The 25,711-nt window shown below is 27.6% G+C and overlaps 1 protein-coding gene across 1 annotated transcript; it reads right to left on the minus strand.

Annotated features, from left to right (window-relative positions):
- Nucleotides 1–49: 49 nt before the first annotated feature.
- Nucleotides 50–24,449, minus strand: LOC132946240 (uncharacterized). Its single transcript, XM_061016122.1, has 25 exons — nt 24,327–24,449; nt 24,114–24,178; nt 20,852–20,915; nt 20,234–20,379; nt 19,922–20,089; nt 19,767–19,861; nt 19,507–19,692; nt 17,748–17,862; nt 14,645–14,826; nt 14,306–14,519; nt 13,997–14,212; nt 10,723–10,813; nt 10,140–10,285; nt 9,828–9,995; nt 9,640–9,767; nt 9,392–9,565; nt 7,201–7,318; nt 6,639–6,820; nt 6,284–6,497; nt 5,976–6,191; nt 5,556–5,726; nt 5,357–5,493; nt 5,115–5,282; nt 4,288–4,444; nt 50–2,345 (listed from the first exon to the last, which is right to left on the minus strand). The coding sequence occupies exons 2-25, from the start codon at nt 24,157–24,159 to the stop codon at nt 2,164–2,166; spliced, it is 3,684 nt and encodes a 1,227-aa protein (XP_060872105.1). The 5' UTR covers nt 24,160–24,178; nt 24,327–24,449; the 3' UTR covers nt 50–2,163.
- Between the last annotated feature and the right edge of the window lie 1,262 nt (nt 24,450–25,711).

The raw sequence follows: 25,711 nt of genomic DNA on the forward strand, positions 1-25,711 counted from the left end.
ACTTTACCAATAAAAAAAAACAGTGTTATATTAAATGTTTCGAAAAAAATCCAATATATTTTAATGCAGTAATACAAGCAGTTTTTATTATAAAAAAAAATGTAAATACCTTAAAAATTAACCCGTCGTTGGTATCGCTATGCAGAGTCCCACCATTGGTATTGAGTGAGCGCTGCGCTCACCTCGTTGTTTTTTCATCATTATTTATTATACAATGAACATACAATATTGAAACCAACAACAAATTATTTATATTTTAATCTTTTACAAAAATGTTCTTACAATTTTTCTTAATTATAAATTGTTTACTACTAAAAATTAATTTATAATTTTTTATACATAATATAATTATTATCATTCAACTTGGCCCTAGTGGTCTGGAATATTTTGCTGATTATTATACAGTATGCATATGAATATTGTGTGCTCCTTAAAAATAGGCCTAACTGTCTGAGCTTACGAAATAGTATTAGGTCTATTGAGTGAGTGCAATGCTCAATTTATGAATATTACTAACAACATTGCATGTCGATATCTAATCGAGAATTATCTATAAAATTATTATATTTGCAAAAGTATATTTAAACATATTTCAACTGAAGGTATAGGAGTATCAGATTAATTAAGTAATAAATAAATTTGTGGCTCTCAAAATACTAACGAGGTGAGCGCCACGGTCACATCGCAACCACTGACGGGTTAAAGATTTTTTGGGGTTGAGACCAAAAATGTACTTTTTTAAAAACTTCAAAGTCGTTTACTGAACAATTACTATTTTGCCGTTATCGAGTTTTGGTAGGAAGCCGACGATATAATATTACGTAAGTCAGAATTGGAATATGACAATTTATATCAATACTTTCTGAATGTAGCACCAGAAACTATCATTATTATAATAAAAACTGGTATCGACATCCACTTGCCCACCTTTTCAATACATTATACCCATATTACTATTATGTTTAATAATTATTGACAAAAATTTCATTTTATTTATTTATATATTTTTTTCCATACGCATGCACCGAAAGTTTAGTTTTCAATGACGGTTGAAAGCGTTGGAAAGCGATAAATACACAAAAGGGCCGGATGGTAAAATAGATATCCCCAAAACTGCTGGGCGCGCACATTGTCACGCGTACCCCTTCACAACCAGACACTGAAATCTATACCACGGTCCTTACAAAACATAAACTTTTGGTTAGGTACATCTTATATTCAAATTAAAACCTCCGCGTAAGACGCTTAAAATAAATAAAACCTAATAGGTAGTTTTTTTCATGAAATTGTTTTCGTAGAATAGTCTGGTTGTTGCATTACCATTGCCGTGATCGATGAACGCAGAGGCGTGACAAAAAAATAATACGCGTGGCTCGTGTGAGAAGGCAATTTCGGTCTTGGGCGACTGAAACAGCTTCACAATATAAACTTGTCGGTGACTGAAATAGCTCACATCTCGCCCTTGTCACACAATATACTTTTTTATGCAAACTTGGGTGTAATAAATATTTAATAATTTTCTATAAGTATATAACATAACGACATAAAGATATTAGTTATTATTGAACTTTTGGTTTTGGCCGAAAAGTGAATCGGCCTAAATGGAAAGGATACGTTTTTTGTGGAAAATGGAGATGTCCTTCAGAACACAACACTGTTACGCTCGTTACAGCGTAGCTCTTGTCCGGCACCCCGGCGTAAAACGCGGGGCATCACTACATATATAGGTCGACGTGCTCCGCACATTACAGCTACGATTGTGTACTCAAATATGTTAGTCGTTAACAAAGCTATGTCAATACAGTTGATAAAAAATAATAATAATACAAGAAATTATTTCAAATTAAATGCACAATACCTTGTAATAATATTATGAAACCATTAATGTATAATGCTGAAAACTGTACGAATTGAATATGTGTCAATTTTAATCTTTTTAATGATTTGGTACTACATATTATGTATAATTAAATACGTACCTATTATGATTAGTTTAAATGAATACTAGTATGAACTGTTGAAAATTGTTACATATAAGTAACAAACTATGTATACAAATATAGATTTCAATTGAAACATATTGGACTAAATTATTTTAATAGCTTATAATATATTACATTATAGTTTGTAGTATATTTTTAATAATTATGTTTATAATTATTGTTATAATGTTCTATTGTTATACAGTTTATTAATCCATTGAATGTGGTGCTTTACTTCTGTAAAAACTGCGATTGAATTATTTGTATTTGGATCCTTGACACTCGCTACTCCGGTTAAATAATACAAATTCGAATGTAAAAAGCTTAAGCCTGCACCGCTATCACCACTATTCACTCCTTGTCCTGAAACAAAATATATTTTATTCATAATACTTACTTTAATCATATGACTATTATTGGGCAGTAGGTACAATATAGATTTACCTTATTTAGTAAATGATGTACAAGTACAATATTACAAGGGTAAATATGATATAATCTTCTATAACATGTGCCAGAAGTAGGTCGAAATCATAATATTTATAGGTGTCTTTTACACACACCTACACTGAGCAAACTACATAGGTGGAATTTATGATAAAAGTAATTGTTATAACCGATAACTCAATACATTTCAAACCAAAATGTATTATTATTGGTAGGTAGGTAACATAGTTTTGAGTTAAAATTATATAGTGTGATTATCAAATAATCAATGAATCTCTAAATAAACTACTTCCAAAACAATTTTACATAAAAACTATACATCTGTCAACCGTATACTGTTTAACAATTTAAAAATCGTAATTACAATGCGAGTTTAACGGAAAGAGAATATACGCATACAGAAATTTAACATTAAACAATTTATGAATATAACATAAATCATGTATAATATTATAATAACATGCAATTGAACATAAAATCTAATAATGTTATGATAAAAAATATAAGGTAAAGGGATTAGTAAAATCTTTACATGTCCTATGAATGAATCCTAGCATCGATGTGATTTTTTAGAAATATTTAAATACTGTCTTTTGAAGATAGAACTTTGCATTTAACAATAATTAAAAAAATATAATAGATACCAAGCTTACGGCACAGTATTTTAATAATAGATTTTAATTTATCATTTAAGTCACTAACATAGTATAAAACCTAATATAAAATATTTCCATGATTTACTTAAATGTACAACATAGGATAAATAATTACAATTGACCATACAAGATGTGAGATGATGCAATAATATACTAATACATACATGAATACGTCACACATATTCTTTACACACACACACACACCCAAACGACACAATTGGTCTACAGGCGGTACTTACGTTACACCGTATAAAATGTTAATTCTAAAGTTCTTACCAATACATCTATACAAAGAAAGAGATTACACAAAAATCGTCCTATATATGGATCAGTTAAAATCCACATGCTCTCGACCACCGTATTTAGACGGGGCATTAACCTGTACACGCCATTTCCTAAGTGATTCTCAAAGTGGCATGTTTGAGGGGAGCAGTGGGGGCGAATGCTGCCTTAACGACTTGAAGAATAATTGGTTTTTATATAGTTGTACTAGGTACATACTATGATGTTAAGGAAAAACGATTTTTTTTTATACTGCACATGTTGATGTTTTAATATTAGGTATAATATGAAAACATATTATGTTATAGCTGACTGGAGTGTCTAATTTAAATATTTGTACTTCCTGATGATGGACGTTTACTTCGTGGTAGTCAGAGTAGCAATCTTATCAGTTATCAAATAAACAGTCGCAAACTCGCATCATGATTTACATAAGCACCTAGTCCGGGTATAGGGGTGTAGGGGGGCCACGTCTCCGGGGCTCACGTATGTAAAAGGCCCCTATGGTCTTCTCCGCTTAAAATTACATTGAGTGATAATTTGTACTTTTTATAGTACCTACAAGAATATATATTTGAAATTTTTTTTATTGTTTGAACCAACAGGCGTTGAGGCCCGTCACCCGCCTACAATATTCACCACCACGGGCATGATCATTTTAATGTCGTCCTCCCCCCATCCAGTAAAACTAATCAAATACGCCACTGGATTTTTCACTATACCTCTTACGCTCTCTATGACGTGTATAGTTTGTTTGATAGATTTGCAGAGAAATATTTTGTATTCTTATACCAATTGTAAATTCGTAAAATGTGATTCATTAATATCATAAAAATTATGTAATCTTCAGTTTTGAAATTGTCCACCATCAATATCCAGCTGTTAATAATTTTAAATTAAGTATATTATAATTTTATTACCCAATTCAGAACCGGCACAAAATTTATCTTTAGTCACATATAATTCAAATCCGTTTTTATACATTTCCCGGCAAGTTCTATGGTCAATGTATGGCAAAGATGCTTCCAATAAAATAGGACTGGCAATGCCTTTCTCCGTTTTTCCCCAACCAACAATCTGTAAAAGTATTAAACGGTTGTACAATGTGTGATCTAAGTTATAAAAATAATGTATGTCTGTTTGTCTGTGTGTCCTTAATACGATGCCAACCATTTATATATTATTTTGAGATTTCCGTCTGTGTGTGTGTTTAACGCATTAATTGTATATATATATTATAGCTGCTCCCGTTCACTTCGTTGCTCGTTAAAATATGTAAGTACCAACTCTATATGATTCAAACTTTGTTCAACTCGTTTAATTAATATTCCGAGTATGATGTTCAAAACTTAAAAATTTTCATTATAATGTTGAAAATATAATTAACAGAGAGACACGCTTGTATGTATTGTATGCGTGAGACACGCAGTATGTTTTCAGGTAGGTTCGGTTAGGTTAGTTTAGAATTGTTTTTCGTATACAACAGTATTATATCATTGAATTCAAATTTAACACCATCCATGCAATAAAGCTAAACCCACTTACTCGCTTTTATTAGTTATATTATGTAACATGCCAATATTTATGCAAAATTTAGCAGCAAATCTCACGGTATTTGCTCTTTACATACAGATATTACGTATATTTAATGGACAATTTATTTATTTATAGTCAATAACGGCAGAAATACAGACATTAACTGTAATTAAATAACAATATTATTATATAAATAATACTACAAACAAACCTTTCCTTTATCTCCATTTCTTATAGTATTTATACTCATCCAATCGACACAGACCGGCGAAACACCAATACTAAAAGATATTGTGTTTTCTAACACAACAATAGATATATCATCAGCATGAAACCAGGCATATCCACGATAATTCTCATGAAGATGAACAGATTCCACCTATAAAATAGTTTTGAATCATATTATATAAGTCATACCAATTATTTGTAGACTTTGACTTATTAATAACTTACATTCATTATTTTCGTAAATAATTCATTGTCAATTTTTGTAATATTTATTGAATATTTTCCAACAGCAATTTTGTACTGACCGTCGTTAACTGATATTTTATGAGATAGCATACCTTTTTCCCAAAAACAATGAGCCGCTAAAACGATATTTATTTAATTATCATTATTTTCTATTATACTCATTATACAAATATTTTACCAGAAACGACCAAATTTGGGGAAATAATCGATCCTCCACAAATCAAATCATAATCATTGGATATTGTTTTATTGAATTGATATACACCAACATTCCACGGTGCCGTTCCAGCAGATGCTGATCCACCACCCATAATAATTCCATCGTTTATAGTATAATTCTTACCGCAACCTTAAATAATATTTGAATATAAATATGAATGATAATAGTTAACGAGTAATAATGACTATAGAATACTATACTGTTGACGGTTTAAAAATGTACATAAATCGATTAACCCAAACCTAACGATTAATTATTCATCCTTTATGTAATCATTTGTTATACAAACAAAAGCATTTGATTGCAGTAAAAGTTAAGTAAATTAATAAAATATAAATAAATTAGGGAATTATCTTTATAATAAAATAATACAATTACTTGGATTGCATCTATACAGTCCTTTATTCCACGCTCCATTGGGCATGCAAAGTAATTCTAGTGGTTCCTTTTCGAGTCCATTTGGTGCGGTATATAATGGCTTGCATGATGGTTTTGCTATTGTTTCGGGTTTGGATGGATTTGTACAATTAGCATACTTCCCATTATGAAAACATTCAATATATAAGCTATCTGACTCTAGAGGTGGACACATTTCTATAAACGTAAATAAGTTTTAATCAAACATGACCATACTTTGGGCTTAATAATAATTATGACATTTAGGCAAATTAGTATACAAAACTTACTGAAACACAATTTATCAGAACTCGATAACCATTTTCCTTTTCCTAAACAAAACCTAAAACCATAGCGAAAAGCCTTATGATATCCAACTTCACAATTCTCAATAATATTAACGTGGCGATCAACTAATGTCCCGTGAGATAATATTTCATCAGAACCTTCATAAGAATAAATAACTCCTTCAACAGTTGGTAAAACGCATGAATTCACTGTGACCTGTCAAAAACTCAAGTGTTAAAAATATATATTCTTCCTATAATATTTTACCTTTGAAGCAAAAATTGTTATTAAAAAACCTAGCCATTACAATAAATTAGCAATTTAAATTAATACCTATAAACGAAGATATTTACGTACATGTTTGTTTAAGATTCCACGTATCCATGGAACATAGTGTTTTATGTCTGCAAATTGCATCGTATGGACTTCACTCAAATTGTTTCCGTTTGACCAGTTCCAAACTATCCCGGTTAAAAAATAACTATTACTGTATGAAATACCTAAGCCTGATCCTAAAAATACTCCATTTATATGTTGATCTGAAACATGAGAAATTTTATACATAAGAGATTTTATTATTAAATGGTCTTTTAATAGGGGTAGATGCGTAGAATTTTTGATATAAGTGTATTTATTTATTAATTTACGCTATTTGACGTTTTAGAATCTGAGTGGAGAGATTAATGAATGTATTATACAATTATGTGTCGATTTTTATTTTCAGTCATCACCTTTTGGGATATTTTGCTTGGTTTTTTTTTTAATAGTATATTTTCTTTTTTTTCTTTTTTGCTACTTTTTAAAATACTAAAATATTTTACATTTTACCCCCAAAGTACCATTTGGTTCCAGTCTCATATTAAAAACCTCTAGTAAAATATATTAGGTTGTCATGATCACAATCTAAATTTGTATTTACTTGTATTAAATGTGATAACAAACGTCTTATCAATCTCATCATTCGCCATTCTGTAATGTGTAAAATATTGTACTACTTTAACCTCCTTGTTACCACCATTATGATTCCAACCAATAATCTGTAAAAGTATAAAACAGTTTTATAATATACAATTATAATTTTGGTATAATATTAATATATCGTTAAGTAAACGCCTGTAATGACAACATTAATATTTGTGAAATAAAGACTGACTAAACAAAATATAAATATGGAAATAAAAATGATGTATAGTGGCTTACAAATTTAATTTATACTTGTGTGGTGGGCTATATAAGACTCAGAGCACGCGCGCAGAACGCACTCTGGTTGTTCAACTTAATTGGCTCGGGTAGTGATGACTAAATAATAGCCTAGTCAAATTATATTTTCTGTACTGAAAAAATCCCATAAAAGTGAAATTTGGCAAACACCTTTATAACGTCGTCACAAACAATGTGTAAAAAGTTGACCACGAAATCATGTGCATGTCAAAGGTTATTCGAAGACAAATGTCATCAAAATAGCCTTTTTTTATTATCTCGCTTATAGAGGGGTGATATTATCTACAAAAAAATCATTATATTTTCACGTAAGAGTTATTGTTTTTGAGCTATAAAGCCTACGTAGTACATACTTTAAAATACATTTTTTTCACTAAAAACAAACAACCTTTGCGTTAATATCTCGCTTAAGACTGATGCAGTAAAAAAAAAAATTCAAATAAAAATTTTAGAGTAGAAAGTTATCTACAGGATGGTTTTTTTCAATGTGTTCATGTAATTTTACTTTCAGTATTCACCATTAAGAAAATTACGAGTACATAAAGATAATAAAAATGCATTCGTTTCCAAACCACCATTTAGATTGAAGCTAGGCGCGTTTTTTTTTACATGGTGTCCCCTGTAGGCAGTACCTAGTTGATTCGGAAAAAAAGTGGGTAAGTGGATGTCGCTCTGCTGTAAAGTAAATTACCAGCAGGGCTTGAAACTGATTGAAATAATTACGGTTTCAGTTTCGATTTTATGTACCGGTTTTAATTTTTTTGATTTCGGTTTCAATTTTTCAATACCCGTATTAGGAAATTTCGGTTTTGGTTTCGAATACCGGTTTCTAATTTTTTTGGTTTCAACTTAGCAATACCGCTATTAAGAAATTTCGGTTTCAGTTTCGGTTTTGTATACCGGTTTCCAATTTTCTTTTGCGAATAATGAAATGGTTATCAACATTCTAATCATGATCTCAATTATTGTATTATGAGTATTAATTATGCGTATTAATAGAATTTACGTATTTAAAAATACGTCAATTAAAAAAAAAATGTTCAACTTAAAATTTAACTGGCTCGATTAGTGTTGACTAAATAATAGCCTATTCAAATTATATTTTATGGACCTACGGAAAAAATCCCATAAATGTGAAATTTGACAAACACCTTTATAACGTCGTCATAAACAATGTGTAAAAAGTTGACTACGGAATCACGTGAGCGTCAAAGGTTATTTGAAAATAAAGGTCATGAAAATACCCTTTTTTAATGTTTCGCTTATAGAGGGGATAATAATCTACAAAAAAAGCATAACATTTTACGTAAGAGTTATAGTTTTTGAGCTATAAAGCCTACGAAGTACATACTTTTAAATAAATTTGTTTTTTAAACTAAAATCAACCAGCCTTTGCATTAATATCTAGCTTTAAACTGGATGTACAAAAAAAAGTTTCAATAGTAGAGTAGAAAATTATCTAAATATAGTTTTTTTATGTGTTTATGTAATTTCACTTGCAGTATTCACCATTAAGAAAATTACGAGCGCATTACAATAATAAAAATGCATCCGTTTCCACACCACCATTGAGGTAGAAGCTAGGCGCGTTTTTTTACATGTTTTCCCCAAAAGGCAGTGGTTGATTTGGAAAAAAAAGGGTCGAAGAATTTATTAATATTAAGGATATCAATATGAATGTATATTATGGTTAGGTTTTTGATTTTCTATGTTCCTCATATATTACATATTAGTTCTAACTTAAAATACCTGACTCACAGAACTCCCCAATGTTGTCCAAATCCTATCACTTTGTAGAAATCGAACCAGGAAATCAATATTAAATGAATAATTTATGTATTTAATAAAACTACAGACTAGTTAATTATATAATTAAACAAAATATGTACCCTCATTTGAGTTTTCTTCCGTATATCATATTTATTAAACCAATCGATACATATAGGCGCAAATCCATTACTTAACGGAAGTTTGTTTGCTAACACAATTACTGATATAGTTTTTTCCGCATCATTACCATATCTATAATTAATAGTATCTGCAGTCGAGTAAATCATTGTTACCTGCACAGTTGTTGTAATTTATAAAACACATGTCATACATATAACTTGCAGATTTTGAATTATTAATAACTTACATTGATTAACAGTTTATAATCTTCCAACAAGTTTACCAAAGGAGTCATAGGACCAATTTTGAATAGATTCAATTTTGAGTCGTCCATTGGTTCATACGTCTTACAGATATCCCGAAAATAATAACTAACTAAACACAATATTTAATAAATTTCCATTGCACCGTAATTACATTTAGCAAGGACCTTACAAGAAATTACTATATTTGGAGCAATGATCGATCCGGGATGAATAAAATCAAATTTGGAATCTGCATTCTTTTTATACACAGCAACAGTCCAAGGTGCTAATTCAGTTATTGATTGATGAGCTTCATCGGGTTTTACTTTGTTTTTCATATTATGCACTCTACCACAATCTAAAACAATAGTCTAATATTATTAGTTGGAACATTAAAAGCTCCTTATTTGTATTCATATTCGTTTATATGGAATCTTATAACATAGTTATTATACAAATATATAAATATTATTATATAAGATAAAGCAATATTATTTTATACCCATGGTCATATTTGTTTCAAACTCGAATAGAGCACACAACTCTTTGATCTCATCTGAACCATCTAAACAATCCTCATAACCATCACAAAGCCACGACCATTCGATAGTTTCTCCATTTGAACAGTTATACTTATCATAAGTGTTCCTATAATTGTGTTCAAATAAGCAACAAATTATTATTTAATACTTCTTATACAATTATAATCCAATATAAAAGCATTACGAATAAAACAATAACTATAAAATATATTCAAGATAATAATAAATGTATTCGATTGGAGACCATATAATTTATTAAATGATACGTTTGATATCAGAAACTGATGTTGCATGCGTAGATAAAAGTTTAATTATCGAAAAAATTATGAGAGGATTGAAGATACATTTAGTTTTAACACAATAAAAATGTAAAAAAGTAGGGATTTTGATCTTCCTGATCACATAATGACAATTTGTAGTTAGTACTTAGAATACCTAATATTAATATATATAGATCTATATTGATGTATGGTGCTTATTTAGACATTAGGGCTCTAACTCTCAAGGGCCGTAACTACCACTATTTTCGACACTTATACTAACATAAAATGTGTTTGTACTACAGTCACCAACTTTGATTTAGGTGATACAGCTGGTCGTTTTGCAAATTTTCTGTCACACAGGTCGCTGGTTCCTGAAATAATGTATTGTTATGCATCAAAATATACGTAAACAATGTTTAGTTGATTATAATATTTGTAGTTTTAATCAGCATTTGCGGTTTGAATTCAATAATATTATATCTTATCGTGCATGTATGTGTAACACATACGGTGGGATAATTTCAGATAATAATAGTTGGTGGGGGGATAAAGGTTTCTACCATCAAAATAAAATCTAAAAACAAAAGTATTCATTCCACAAACAAGCTTCTTTATCCACTTACAATGTACTCTCAATTCAATCACTATCTATATTATAAGAGTACTAGCGATTGACCTATTATATTAATTAAAATATATTATTATCATAAGAACAATTTGAATTGTAACGTTTCTGTTCGTCGTTATCGCCAAGTGTTAGGGAGTGGTTGATTTATTTACAACATTTTTAATTTTTCAGTTGATAATATTATATAGTACCTATATACAACCGCGCGCATACATTTTATTTCGGCACCAACACATTAATGTTTGAACCTTATTAATTAACTATAAATAGGTGTTAATTTATATTGAGACGATTTTTTCGCAGTACCTATGGATACAATTTTGTTATATATTTTTCAAAATTATAAAATATTTTATAGTAACTGTTTTACACCAAACAACCAGCGTATCAGGTTACCTTTATAAACATATTATACATAGGAAAACACCCACATTTGCCCCCTCGTGAGACTGAATATGTCACTGAATCTTATGAACCTAAGAAACCAAATTTTATTATAATATAGATAATTGTAGTACTGCAGACAGAAAATATAATAATAAAGTACTGATTACATTTTATGTATCTACAGAACCTGATAGAAGACATCCATGTCTTATTAGGCAATTTTTAAAATTTAAACTATTTTATATGATTATTGAAATTATTATTATATATAATAACACAATTAATATTTATATACGTAAAAAAATCAGTAAGTTTTTTTTTGTAAATTATATTAAACCTACATTTTATATTTAAATGATATATTATATTTTGAATTTATTTTTCGTTTTATTACTGGAATTATTATTGTATTTAGCTATATTATACAACAATTACTTATCGGTACAGGGTGAAACAGAAATAACTGATTGTGCAATAATACTATATATTATTATTATAATCAATATTACATAATATTTTTTTTCTAATTTATTTTTCTATACTAACTATATAGTATCCCTAATTTTTTTTTCATTTTTATAACTTTAAACTGAAAATAAAATTGTTTAAATTTGATTCAAATTAATAAATAACAACAATTCCCATGGTTAAAACTTTTGTATAAGTCAAGTAGTTTTTTTAAAATTGTTTTTTTGTAGTAAATTAACATTAAACGTACATACCTAATAACTTTTTTTAAAATACCATTTTTGGTAACATGAGTGTATTTCTTAAATTATTTATTAACCATAAGATTTTCTTAATTTTTGTTATTTGTTTAACCTTAAAGTTATAATAACTATAGAATCAATTATTTTTAGATTTTTCTGTTACAATACGTATATTAATATATGGTATGTCTACATGTTTATATGTATGTACCTATACAGGGTGATTCTTTTATCATTGAACACTCATTATTTCAAAAAGTGTAATTGTTTTTGAAAATATTATATTACATATTTTCAAGTCAAACGTTTTTATTAAACAATATTTTTATTTGAAAATATTTTTTATCCTTATTGTTTTTTTTTAGTTTTTCACTTTTTTGAACAATAACATAAAGTTTTAATTTCATATTCTAAAGCAGAATATTTGACCAAATATTTCAAAACATAAAATTAAACTTAGAGCCAGTTGTTTATGAGTTATAAGTATTTAAAGTTTAGATGAGAGGAGTAGTGGACAAACATTTCGCGGAGTAACTCCGTACCACATCACTCAGCTCATAAAAACTTTAAATATTAAATATAACTCATAAACTACCCGCCCTAAATTCAATTTTTATGTTCCAAAATACTTGGACGAATAAATAAATTATTAAACAATTTATTACTTAATATTTTTAACTTTTTTAAACTATTTTTAACTATTTGATCTCATTATTGGAATTATTATTATTTTTCATACCTAAGACAATTAATATTTATAAACTTTTGGTTAAATCTTAAATTCATATTAAAACCACTTCGCATCGTCGCAAGACAATTAAAATAAATAAAACCTAATCATTTCTTTCATAAAATTATTTTCATAGAATAGTATGGTTGTTGCATTTTTAATGACCGTTGCCGTGAATCGTGATCGATGAACGTAGAGGAGTGACAAAAAATAATATGCGTGGCTCATGTGGGAAGGCAATTTCAGTCTTGGGTGACTGAAATGACTTCTTAATTATATTATAAACTTGACCGTGACTGAAATAGCTCACTTCCCTCCTTTGCCACACAATATACTTTTTTATACAACTTGGGTGTAATAAATATTTAATAAATTTCTATAAGTATAACATAAAGACCTAATAGTAAGTTATATAATATTAATTATTTTTCAATTTTTTGTCTGCGTCGAAAAGTAAATCGGCCGACGGAAAGGGAACGTTTTTGGTCGAAAACGGCGATGCCCCCCAGAACACAACACTGCTCGTTACAGCGTAGCCCTTATCCGGCACACTGGCTTAAACGCGGGGCAACACTACATATTATATAGATCGAGGTGCTCTACACATATGCGCTTATCTATAAGATTGTGTACTCAAATATGTTAGTTTTGAAGCAAAAGTTGTTGGTAACAAAACCATGACAATACAGTTGATAAAAAGTAATAATAATAAAAGAAATTATTGCAAATTAAATGCAAAATACCAAGTAATAATAAGGTATGAAACCATTAATGTACAATGCAAAATTAGTTTAATGCTTAAAACTAGCATAATCATTCCATTGTTTATGGTATAAACTTTACCGCAAACTTAAATGATATTTGAACATATATATGACTAATCATAGTTAACAGGTAATAATGACTATAGAATAGACAAACTGTTGACGGTTTAAACATTTACATCAATCGATTAACCCGAACGAAATGATTAGTTATTCATCCTTTATGTAATCATTTCGCATAGAAACAAAAGCATTTGATTGCAGTAAAAGTTAAGTAAATTAATAAAATATAAATAAATTAGGGAATTATCTTTATAATAAAATAATACAATTACTTGGATTGCATCTATACAGTTCATTATTCCACGCTCCATTGGGCTGGCAAAGTAATTCAAGTGGTTCCTCTTCGTGTCCATTTTGTGCGGTATATGAAGGCTTACATAATGGTATTGCTATTGTATCGGGTATGGATGGATTTGTACAATTAGCATACTTCCCATTATAAGTACATATAATATCTATACTATCTGACTCTAGAGGTGGACACATTTCTATAAATATAAACAAATTATAATACAAACATTACCATACCTTGGGCTTAATAATTATTATGACATTTGGATAAATTGATAAACAAAACTTACTGAAACACAATTTATCAGAACTCGATAACCATTTTCCTTTTCCTAGACAAAACCTAAAACCATAGCGAAAAGCCTTATGATATCCAACTTCACAATTCTCAATAATATTAACGTGACGATCAATTAATGTCCCGTGAGATAATATTTCATCAGAACCTTCATAAGAATAAATAACTCCTTCAACAGTTGGTAAAACGCATGAATTCACTGTGACCTGTCAAAAAATCAAATCTTAAAAATATATATTCTTTCTATAATATGTTACCTTTGAAGCAAAAGTTGTCATTAAAAAACCAAGCCAATACAATAAATTACCAATTTAAATTGATACCTACGTACATGTTTGTTAAAAATACCACGTATCAATGGAACATAGTGTATTATGTTTGTAAATTGCATTGTATAGACTTCACTTTTATGGTTTCTAGGAGACCAACTCATAACTATCCCGGTTAAAAAATAACTATTAGAGTTTAAAATACCTAAGCCTGATCCTAGAAATACATCAATTATATGTGGATCTGAAACATGAGAAATTGTATACATATGAGATTTTATCATTAAATTGTCTCTTAATAGGGGTAGGGGTGTAGAATTTTAGATATAAGTGTATTTATTTATATATCTACGCTTTTTGACGTTTTAGAAACTAAGTGGAGAGATTAATGCATGTAATATACAATTATGTGTTGATTTTGTTTTTCAGTCATTACCTTTTGGACTGTTAAAATGCTTCGATTTTCTTTAATAGCAATTTTTCCGGTACGAAAGTGAATTTTATTTGTAAATGAGGGGAGTTAAAAATAAAAATTTCCAATTATTTTCAAAAGCGTCAAGAATAAAAGCAAAAAAAGGTGGACAAGTGGACAGTAGGTTTCAAGTGGGTAACTGTGGGTCTTGTATTACATTTTGACTCTTTTTAGCCAAACAAATACAATTTTAAAAAGAAATTAACATAATATACAACTGTCCGTAAACAAGTCAAAATATTTTGAAAATGTTATCAAGTAGTGTCTATGGTTATTTGTTATTGAATTATAATAAAATAAGAAAATCGCTACACAAGAAATCGAGTTAATATCCAATCTTGTAAAAATTTTAACTTCAAACGCTCATAAAAATTTAATTTGACTTTCCGGTAGAGACTTTTTTTTTATAAAATTGGACAAACGTATGGGGAATGTAAACTTGTATTACATTTTTAAATCTCAGATGTCCATAAACAGTTCAAAACAAATCAAAATATTTTTAAAATGTGAACGTATATAGAATAGGCTAATATAAACAACCAGTGGACGATTCATGTACCTACAGTGATTTCGTCAAAAACCAATTTTGCGTAAAAACTCCCATTTTTCTTTTGTTTTTCCCTGCGCTTTTGACCTACTTAATGAAAATTTATAATGGCACTGTCTGTAAAACAAAAAAATTTCAAAATATTTTTACTCCCGATGAGCTATTTGTAGGCATAAGCAAATTACGATCATTTTAAGATTTTTAAGACAATGATGTGTGTTTTTTTTTAATTTTTTTTTATTTATTTTTTTATTAATTTTTTAATTTTTTTTTTAATTTTTGTGTCTGTCATCACGTTTTAGGACAGTAAAAGTGCTTGGATTTTCTTCAATAGTAACTTTTCTGATAGGAAAGTGAATCTAGTTGGTACTTTGGGGAGTCAAAAGTAAAAATTTCCAATTAGTTTTCACAAGCGACGTGAAAAACAAAAGAAAAATTAAGGAAAAACGGGAATTTTTACGCAAAATCTGTTTTCGAGAAAATCGATTTTGGTTTTTGGTGTAACTCTAAAACAAATGACCGTAGAGACATGACATTTTGACTGAATGTTTATATTAGCATTTTCTATACATCATAAAATTTACAAAATATTTTGACTCTTTTTGAGCTGTTTACGGCTATTGTCAGTTTTCAATTTTTTTAGTTTTTTTTTCTATAAATATCAATAAAAAATTATCTGTTGAGTAAAAAAGCTTGACAATTTAATAGAAGGCTCCTAGGTTATTGTTTCAAAGGCAGATGAAAAATATTAAAAATCCTTAGTCACAGTTTTTATTTATAAGCATTTAAATTTCAAATTTTGACAAAATACGGAAAAATCACGAAAAATAGCAAATTATTTTGAGTTAAGAATTCATAAAAATTTTTCTTTTTAAATCTAAGATTTGAAAATGTAATATATGATTACTCATAAGTTTGTCTACCTTTATCAAAAAAAAAATGTCTAGAAGAAACTTAAATTAAATTTTTATGAGCGTCTGAAATTTATATTTTTACAACATTTGATATTTAGTCGATTTCTCATGTAACAATTTTCTTATTTTATTGTAATTAAAAAACGAATGACTGTAGATACTTGAAAATTTCACTGAATGTTTATATTAGCATTTTCTATACACCATAAAATGTTGAAAATATTTTGACTCTTTTTGAGCTGTTTACGGACATTGTCAGTTTTCAATTTTTTTAGTTTTTTTTTCTATAAATATCAATAAATTTTTATTTGTTGGGTAAAAAAGCGTGAAAATTTAATATAAGGCTCCTGATATATCGTTCTAATAGCAGTTGAAAAATATTAAAAATACATAGGCACAGTTTTTTTTTTATAAGGATTTAAAGTTCGAATTGTATCAAAATATATCAAATTTAAAATTTAATAATTATTTTGTAGTAAGGATTGAAAATTTAAAACAAGGCTCCACGTAAATAAGTTATATATAAATTACTTTATTCACAATAATATCATCAAATATACTTGGTAAAATCATAGGCTGACTGACCGTTTTCGCTCAGAATCGTTTTTCTTATACAATGATATTATATCATTGAATTCAAATTTAACACCATCCATTAAAGTGACCCACTTGTAACCTACTGTACAGCAGAGTGACATCCACTTATCCACCTTTTTTTTTTTAATGTTAATTATTATAAATATGTTTTGTGACTATAATATATTTTTGATATTTTGTGATAAATGAGAAACATATATAGTATTACTATTTAAAGAATTTTGAACTATCAAACAAATATCATTCATAATTTATAGAAATAAAACCAATAAGTGAAACCAAAAAGTGAAAAATTAAAAAATGTTTATAAAAAGGTTAAAAGCATTTAAAATGTTTAAAATATTTTATTGTGTACAGAAAATCTAATTATAAACATTTGGAAAAAAATTCCATGTATCTATGGTTATTTGTTTTTAAGTAAGTCTAAAAAAATAAACTATAGATATTGTTAAAAAATGGTTTTGCATATCAATTCCCGTCTTTCTTAATTATTTTTTTGATTTTTGCAACTATTTAGAAAAGTACTAGATTATTTTACTTTTGACCCCCGAGGTACCATTTGGTTCCAGTTTCATATTAAACATATCTGGTTAAAAATTTAATTTCATGATCACAATCTTAATTATTTGTGTTACCATTTTCTGTATTAAATTTGATATAAATCTCCTTTTCATTCTCCGTTGTGTAATTTGTGAAATATTGTACTACTTTAACCTCCTTTTTGTCTTCAATATATTTATAACTAATAGTCTGTAAAAGTATAAAACGGTAAATATAAATATGGAAATAAAAATAATGTATATTGGTTCAAACATTTTTTTTATACTTGTGTGGTGGGCCACATAAGACTCTGCGCTTGCGCGCAGAACGCACTCTGGTTGTTCAACTTAATTGGCTCGGGTAGTGATGACTAAATAATAGCCTAGTCAAATTATATTTTCTGTACTGAAAAAATCCCATTAAGGTGAAATTTGGCAAACACCTTTATAACGTCGTCACAAACAATGTGTAAAAAGTCGACCACGAAATCATGTGCGCGTCAAAGGTTATTCGAAGACAAATGTCATCAAAATAGCCTTTTTTTATTATCTCGCTTATAGAGGGGTAATATTATCTACAAAAAAAGCATTATATTTTCACGTAAGAGTTATTGTTTTTGAGCTATAAAGCCTACGTAGTACATACTTTAAAATACATTTTTTTTCACTAAAAACAAACAACCTTTGCGTTAATATCTCGCTTAAGACTGATGCAGTAAAAAAAAAAATTCAAATAAAAATTTTAGAGTAGAAAATTATCTACAGGATGGTTTTTTTTAATGTGTTTATGTAATTTTACTTGCAGTATTCACCATTAAGAAAATTACGAGTACATAAAGATAATAAAAATGCATTTGTTTCCACACCACCATTTAGATTGAAGCTAGGCGCGTTTTTTTTACATGGTGTCCCCTGTAGGCAGTATTTGATTCGAAAAAAAAGTGGGTAAGTGGATGTCGCTCTGCTGTAAAGTAAGTTACAAGCAGGGCTTGAAACTTATTGAAATAATTACGTTTTCAGTTTCGATTTTATGTACTGGTTTTTAATTTTTCGATTTCGGTTTCAATTTTTCAATACCCGTATTAGGAAATTTCGGTTTTGGTTTCGAATACCGGTTTCTAAATTTTTCGGTTCCAACTTAGCAATACCGCTATTAAGAAATTTCGGTTTCAGTTTCGGTTTTGTATACCGGTTTCCAATTTTCTTTTGCGAATAATGAAATGGTTATCAACATTTTAATCATGATCTCAATTGTATTATTAGTATTAATTATGCGTATTAATAAAATTTACGTACTTAAAAATACGTCAATTAAAAAAAAAAAAAACGATTTCCAATTTTTTCAGATTTCAGTTTTGAATTTATTACCGGTTTTCAATTTTTTACGGTTTTGGTTTTAAATTATAATACCGGTATCCAATTTTTTCCTGTTTCGGTTTTGACTTTAATACCGGTATCGGTTTCATTTTTGATTACAGTCTCGGTTTCGATTTTAAAACGGTTTATACCAGTTTCTGAAATCCGTTTTGAAAACGTTTTCAAACCCTGGTTATAAGTGGGTCACTGTATTGGATGGTGTTAAATTTGAATTCAATGATTTAATATCATTGTATAAGAAAAACGATTCTGAGCGAAAACGGTTAGTCAGCTTGATATTAAATGATAATTTGACTAGGCTTTTATTTAGTCATCACTTCCCGAGCCTTAAATTAAAAGACCTAACTCACAGGACTACCCAATGTTGTCACAAATCTATTACTTTATAGTAATTAAACCAAACAATCAATATGAAATGAATAATGTATGTATTTAATAAAACTACAGACTAGTTAATCATATAATTAAACAAATGTACCCTCATTTGAGTTTCCTTCCGTATGTCATAATTACTAAACCAATCGATACAAATAGGCGTAAATCCAAATCCATTACTTAACGGAAGTTTGTTTGCTAAGACAATAACTTCTATAGTGTTTATCCTATAAGTGTCCAAATGAAATCTATCACGCAAATCATCTTCAACCGAGTAAATCATTGTTACCTGCACAGTTGTTGTAATTTATATAACACATGCCATACATATAACTTACAGACTTTGAATTATTAATAACTTACATTGATTAATAGTTTAAAATCTGCCAACAACTTAGGAACAACCATAGGACCAATTTTAAATAGATCAAATTGCCCATCTAAATGCAGAAAAAACCCTAAACACAATATTTGATTAATTTCCATTCCACCGTAATTACATTGTGCAAGGATCTTACCAGAAATTACTATATTCAGAGAAATCATCGATCCAGGACAAATAAAATCAAATTTGGAATCTTCATTCTTTTTATACACAGCAACTGTCCAAGGTGCTAATTCAGTTATTGATTGATGAGCTTCATCGGGTTTTACTTTGTTTTTCATATTATGCACTCTACCACAATCTAAAACAATAGTCTAATATTATTAGTTGGAACATTAAAAGCTCCTTATTTGTATTCATATTCGTTTATATAGAATCTTATAACATAGATATTATACAAATATATAAATATTATTATATAAGATAAAGCAATATTATTTTATACCCATGGTCATATTTGTTTCAAACTCGAATAGAGCACACAACTCTTTGGTCTCATCTGAACCATCTGAACAATTCTCAAAACCATCACAAATCGAACTCCATAAGATAGGTTCTCCATTGGAACAATTATACATTTCATCATTGATACTATAATTTTATTCAAATGAGCAACAAATTATTATTTAATACTTATTATACAATAATTGTAAGCTAATATAAAAGCATTACGAATATAAAAATTTTTATAAAATATGTTCAAGATAATAATAAATTTATTTTATTGGAGACCATATCGTAATTTATTAAATGTTACATTTTATATCAGAATCTGATGTCCCTTGCGTAGCCAAAAATTTAACTATAGAAAAAAAAAAATAGGATTGTAGATAAATTTAGTTGTAACAAAATAAAAATGTAAAAACGGAGGGGTTTTGATCTTCCTGATCACTTAAGACAATGTGTACTTAGAATACCTAACATTAAATATAGATGGTATTTTAGTTGTTGGTGTTTATTAAGACATTAAGGCTCAGCTAGCCCTCAAGGGCCTTAACAACCACTATTTTCGGCACTTATAAAATATCATAACATAAAATGTATTTATAGTAAAGTCACCAACTCTGGTATAGTGCTTATAGGCGATAAATGAAATCCATGGTATTTTTGAGACAGGATGCGGGTTCCTGAAATAATGTATTGTTATGCATTAAAATATACGTAAAAAATGTTTAGTGGATTATAATATTTGTTCTTTAATCAGCATTTGAGGTTTGAATTCAATAATATTATATAATATTATCGTGCATTCATGTGTAATACATACAGTGGGATAATTTCAAATAATAATAGTTGGTGGGGGAACAAAGGTTTTTACCATAATATAAAATCTAAAAAGAAAAGTATTCATTCAATCCGCAACCTTCTTTCTCCACTTAGAATGTACTCTCAATTCAGTCACTATCTACATTAATTAAAATATATTATTATCATAAGAACAAATTTAGTTGTAACTTTCTGTTCGTCGTTATCGCCAAGTAAGAGTGGTTGATTTATTTTTTCAGTTGATAATATTATATAGTATAACTTTTATTTCGGCACCAACACATTATGTTTGATCCTTATGACTATAAATAGGTGTTAATTTATATTGAGACAATTTTTTCGCTGTACCTATGGATACAATTTTGTTATATATTTTTAAAAATTATGAAATATTTTATAGTAACCGTTTTACACCAAACAACCAGCGTATCAGGTTACCTTTATAAACATATTATACATAGGAAAACACCCACATTTGCCCCCTCGTGAGACTGAATATGTCACTGAATCTTTTGAACCTAAAATCTATAATCTATATTATAATATAGATAATTGTAGTAGAGACAGAAAATATAATAATAAAGTACTGATTACATTTTATGTATCTACAGCACCTGATAGAAGACATCCCTGTCAATCCATATCATATTAAAGTAAGTACCTACATTTCATATTTAAATGAAATATTATATTTTGAATTTATTTTTTCGATTTATTTTTCGTTTTATTACTGGAATTATTATTGTATATAGCTATATTATACAATAAATACTTATCGGTACAGGGTGAACCAGAAATAACTGATTATGCAATAATACTATATATTATTATTATAATCAATATTACATAATATTTTTTTCTATATTAACTATATACTATCCCTATTTTTTTTTTCATTTTTATAACTTGAAACTGAAAATAAAATTGTTTAAATTTGATTCAAATAATAAATAACAACAATTCCCATGGTTAAATTTTTGTATAAGACAAGTAGTTTTTATTATTTTTTTTTTTTTTGTAGTAAATTAACTTAAAACGTACATACTTAATAACTTTGTTTTAAATACCATTTTTTGTTACATGAGTGTATTTATTAAATTATTTATTATCCATAAAATTTTTATAATTTTTGTAATTTGTTCAACTATAAAGTTATAATAACTATAGCATCAATTATATTTAGATTTTTCTATTACACCACGTATAATATATTGTAAATCTACATGTTTATATGTAAGTACCTATACAGGGTGATATTTTTATCATTAAACACTCATTATTTCAAGAAGTGTAATGGTTTTTGAAAATAATATATTACATAATTTCGTGTCGTTTACAACACAATATTTTTATTTAAAAATATCGTTTTTATAGTTTTTTTTAAGTTTTTTACTTTTTGGAATGATAACATACAGTTTTAATTTCATATTCCAAAGCAGAATATTTGACTAAATATTTCAAAACATAAAATTGAACTTAGAGCCAGTAGTTTATGAGTTATAAGTATTTAAAGTTTAGATGAGTGGAGTAATGGACAAATATTTCACAGGGTAAACCCGTACCACGCCACTCAGCTCATTTAAACTTTAAATATTTATAACTCATAAACTACTCACCTTAAATTCAATTTTTATGTTCCAAAATACTTGGACGAATAAATAAATTATTAAACAATTTATTACTTAATATTTTTAACTTTTTTAAACTATTTTTAACTATTTGATCTCATTATTGGAATTATTATTATTTTACATACCTAAGACAATTAATATTTATTTACGTAATTTAATCCTTTTGTAGATTTGTAAGTTTCTATAACTACCTTTTCCAATTTTTTGACGTACATAATATTTCACATTTCTAATGATTTTGTTTTATAACAATTTTATAATAATAATTATTATATATAATATAATACAATAAATATTTATACGTAAATATATAAATATGCGTGTCACGTTGCGTGTTATATGTTTTTTAGTACATATTATAATTTATAAGTGCATGTTTATATTTTATTAACTCGGATAGCTAGTGTGATTATATAAAATAAGTTGGGCAGGTGGGTGTCGCTCTGCTGTACAGTAGGTAATAAGTGGGTAACTGTAATGAATGGTGATAAATTTGAATTCAATGATATAATAATATCATCGTATAAGAAAAACGATTCTGAGTGAAGGCAGTCAGCCTATGATATATTGATATTACTAAGTATATTTGATGATATTATTGTGAATAAAAGTTGAACATTTTATAAATTTTTAACTACAAAATCATTTTTGAATTTTAAATTTGATAAATGTTGTTGAAATGCGAACTTAAAATGCTTATAAAAAAAATTGTGCCTTTGTATATTTAATATTTTTAAACTGCTATTTTTACAATATACCAGGAGTCTTGTATTCAGTTTTTACGCTTTTTTATCAAACAAATAAAATTTTATTGATATTCATAGAAAAAAAAATAAAAATTGAAATTTGAAATTGTCTGCAAACAGCTCAAAAGAAGTCAAAATATTTTGATAATTTTGTTCATCATAGGAATTGATAAAATTTAACTTCAAACGCTCTACAAATATAAATAAATATATAAAACATAAATCATTGTAAAAACAATACATCCATCGCTCCGGTCAGAGTCTAAACATAAAATATGATCTTTGGGATTATATACTGTTACAGTCCAAAAAACCATTTTATATGCCAGGATACACATACACACATATTATACTATATTATATTATTAAAATATTGTAAATGAAGAAAATTAATCTGAGAAAAATTGAAAACAGAATCTGTATAGTAAGTTAAATTTAAATTAATCAGTTTGAAAAATCTTGTTATCAAAATAACAAATTAGTGGTTTGATTAAATGACTGGTTCATAATATACTGTAAAATTGTATTCAAAACTCTTCACTTGAGATGTATACATTTATTTAAATTGTTGTGTATATTCTATACCTAGTTAATTATAAATTATAATGATTATTATACTAACATAGTGTCTCAAAAACATGATTTATCTATTTATTAATATATTGTAGGTACCTATACGTACCGAAAATTAAACTTGAATATATGATCCAGGAATACGTCACCTTCATTGTCAATGTTTAGCTGAGTCTAAAGCAAATATATTTAAAAAAATATAATCAATTATTGTTTACCCATAAGTTATGAAAAATGTAAGCCACTATATATTCAACAATATTTCACTATTTATTTTGTTAAATGTATGTATAGAAAAATATATTATATCACTATAATGTACCTATATCAAAACGCTGAGAATATCTGTAGTGTTAATTTTTTACTCAATCAGATTTCATTATGTAAGAGACGAGACCTACAAAATACAAGTTTACAACACTAGAGTTCTTGACTCGGGACTTATATCGGGACTTCTAAAAATCTAACATTTAATCGCATGATGCTGATATGTAATCGGTTTGTTAATATTTACCTTAAACTATATGCGACCACATGATCGAACAATGGTCAAACTACACAGATAAGAGTTTAAAAAAAAATGATGATTTAGCTATTTAAAATTGATTATAATGTATTATTTTTAATATAGGTGCATATATTATATAATATAATTATAATTAATATATTAAATGTTATATGATATATGTATAATATTCACCATTTATAAGAAGAAATATAGTCGGCTTTTTATAAGTTTTAAATTTTTGAGTAATTTATTTGTTGAATTATTAAATGTGTTTAAAAGTACAGTAAGCACTTTTACACATAATATTTATTTTTTATGAACCCAGCTTGGAATATGTATCGCTGAAAATCGTAATAAAATATACAAATAAATATAAAATACACAATAAATATACAATTGATCTAATAACTATACTAATATCTGCGAACTGTTGACACTAAACAAACATTATAATGATATGATAAAAATTAAAAATTAATTCATATTAGATAATAATAATATTATCATGTCCAAAATAATAATAATAATACGTCCGTCCATTGTTCGACAGTCATCTCTCAGTCATAAATCGTGAGTCCGTGAATGAACGTTTTAGTTTTGTGCGGTTTGTCTATGTCTTAGAATTGTTAACAATTCAATTGTATAAATGCATTTTACAATATTATTATTTTTTATAGTTATTTTTCTTAAAAGAAAAAAAATTGTATATCATACAAATTTTTCTTACAACCGAGCCTGTCCAGAATTTGTATCCTGGACACGCCTCTGGGTACTAGTATATCATTAATCTGTTTTATATTATGGTATATGATGATGTTCCCCGTTATAAATATTTAACCCTACTGCAGCTTAACAAAAAAAAAACATTTGTCATCATCGATAATTATATTTATTATTTAATTAAATGGACGCACCTCGGATTTGATTGATTATGTAACTCTATATTAAGTTTACATCAATAAAAATCAGTTTTGTTAAAAATTAAACTAAAAATAGAGTTAAAATTAAACTTAACTTCTAGCGTAGCTTTAACTTTATAACTCGTTGTCATGGTACAAAAAGAGTATTATCATCGTATAGATACAGGCTCATGACTCCGACCTCACCACGACGAAAAATGTGTTATTTTTTTATGTAGTTATCGATAAGAATTCGCACGACAAATTTCACAATTTGCACGCATAGGTACCTCATAGACC

Source organism: Metopolophium dirhodum, chromosome 6 (genome assembly GCF_019925205.1).
Source record: "Metopolophium dirhodum isolate CAU chromosome 6, ASM1992520v1, whole genome shotgun sequence".
In the NCBI taxonomy this organism is placed as follows: domain Eukaryota; kingdom Metazoa; phylum Arthropoda; class Insecta; order Hemiptera; family Aphididae; genus Metopolophium; species Metopolophium dirhodum.

Excerpts from the sequence above, each read along its gene's own strand:
- LOC132946240 (XM_061016122.1), bottom strand. The coding sequence starts at position 24,159 with ATGAAGGTGACGTATTCCTGGATCATATATTCAAGTTTAATTTTCG. Across the intron at positions 9,996-10,139 it reads TGAAACAAATATGACCATGG|ATTGTGGTAGAGTGCATAAT; the intron begins GTATAAAATAAT and ends CTATTGTTTTAG. Across the intron at positions 7,319-9,391 it reads GGAAGAAAACTCAAATGAGG|ATTATTGGTTGGAATCATAA; the intron begins GTACATATTTTG and ends ATACTTTTACAG.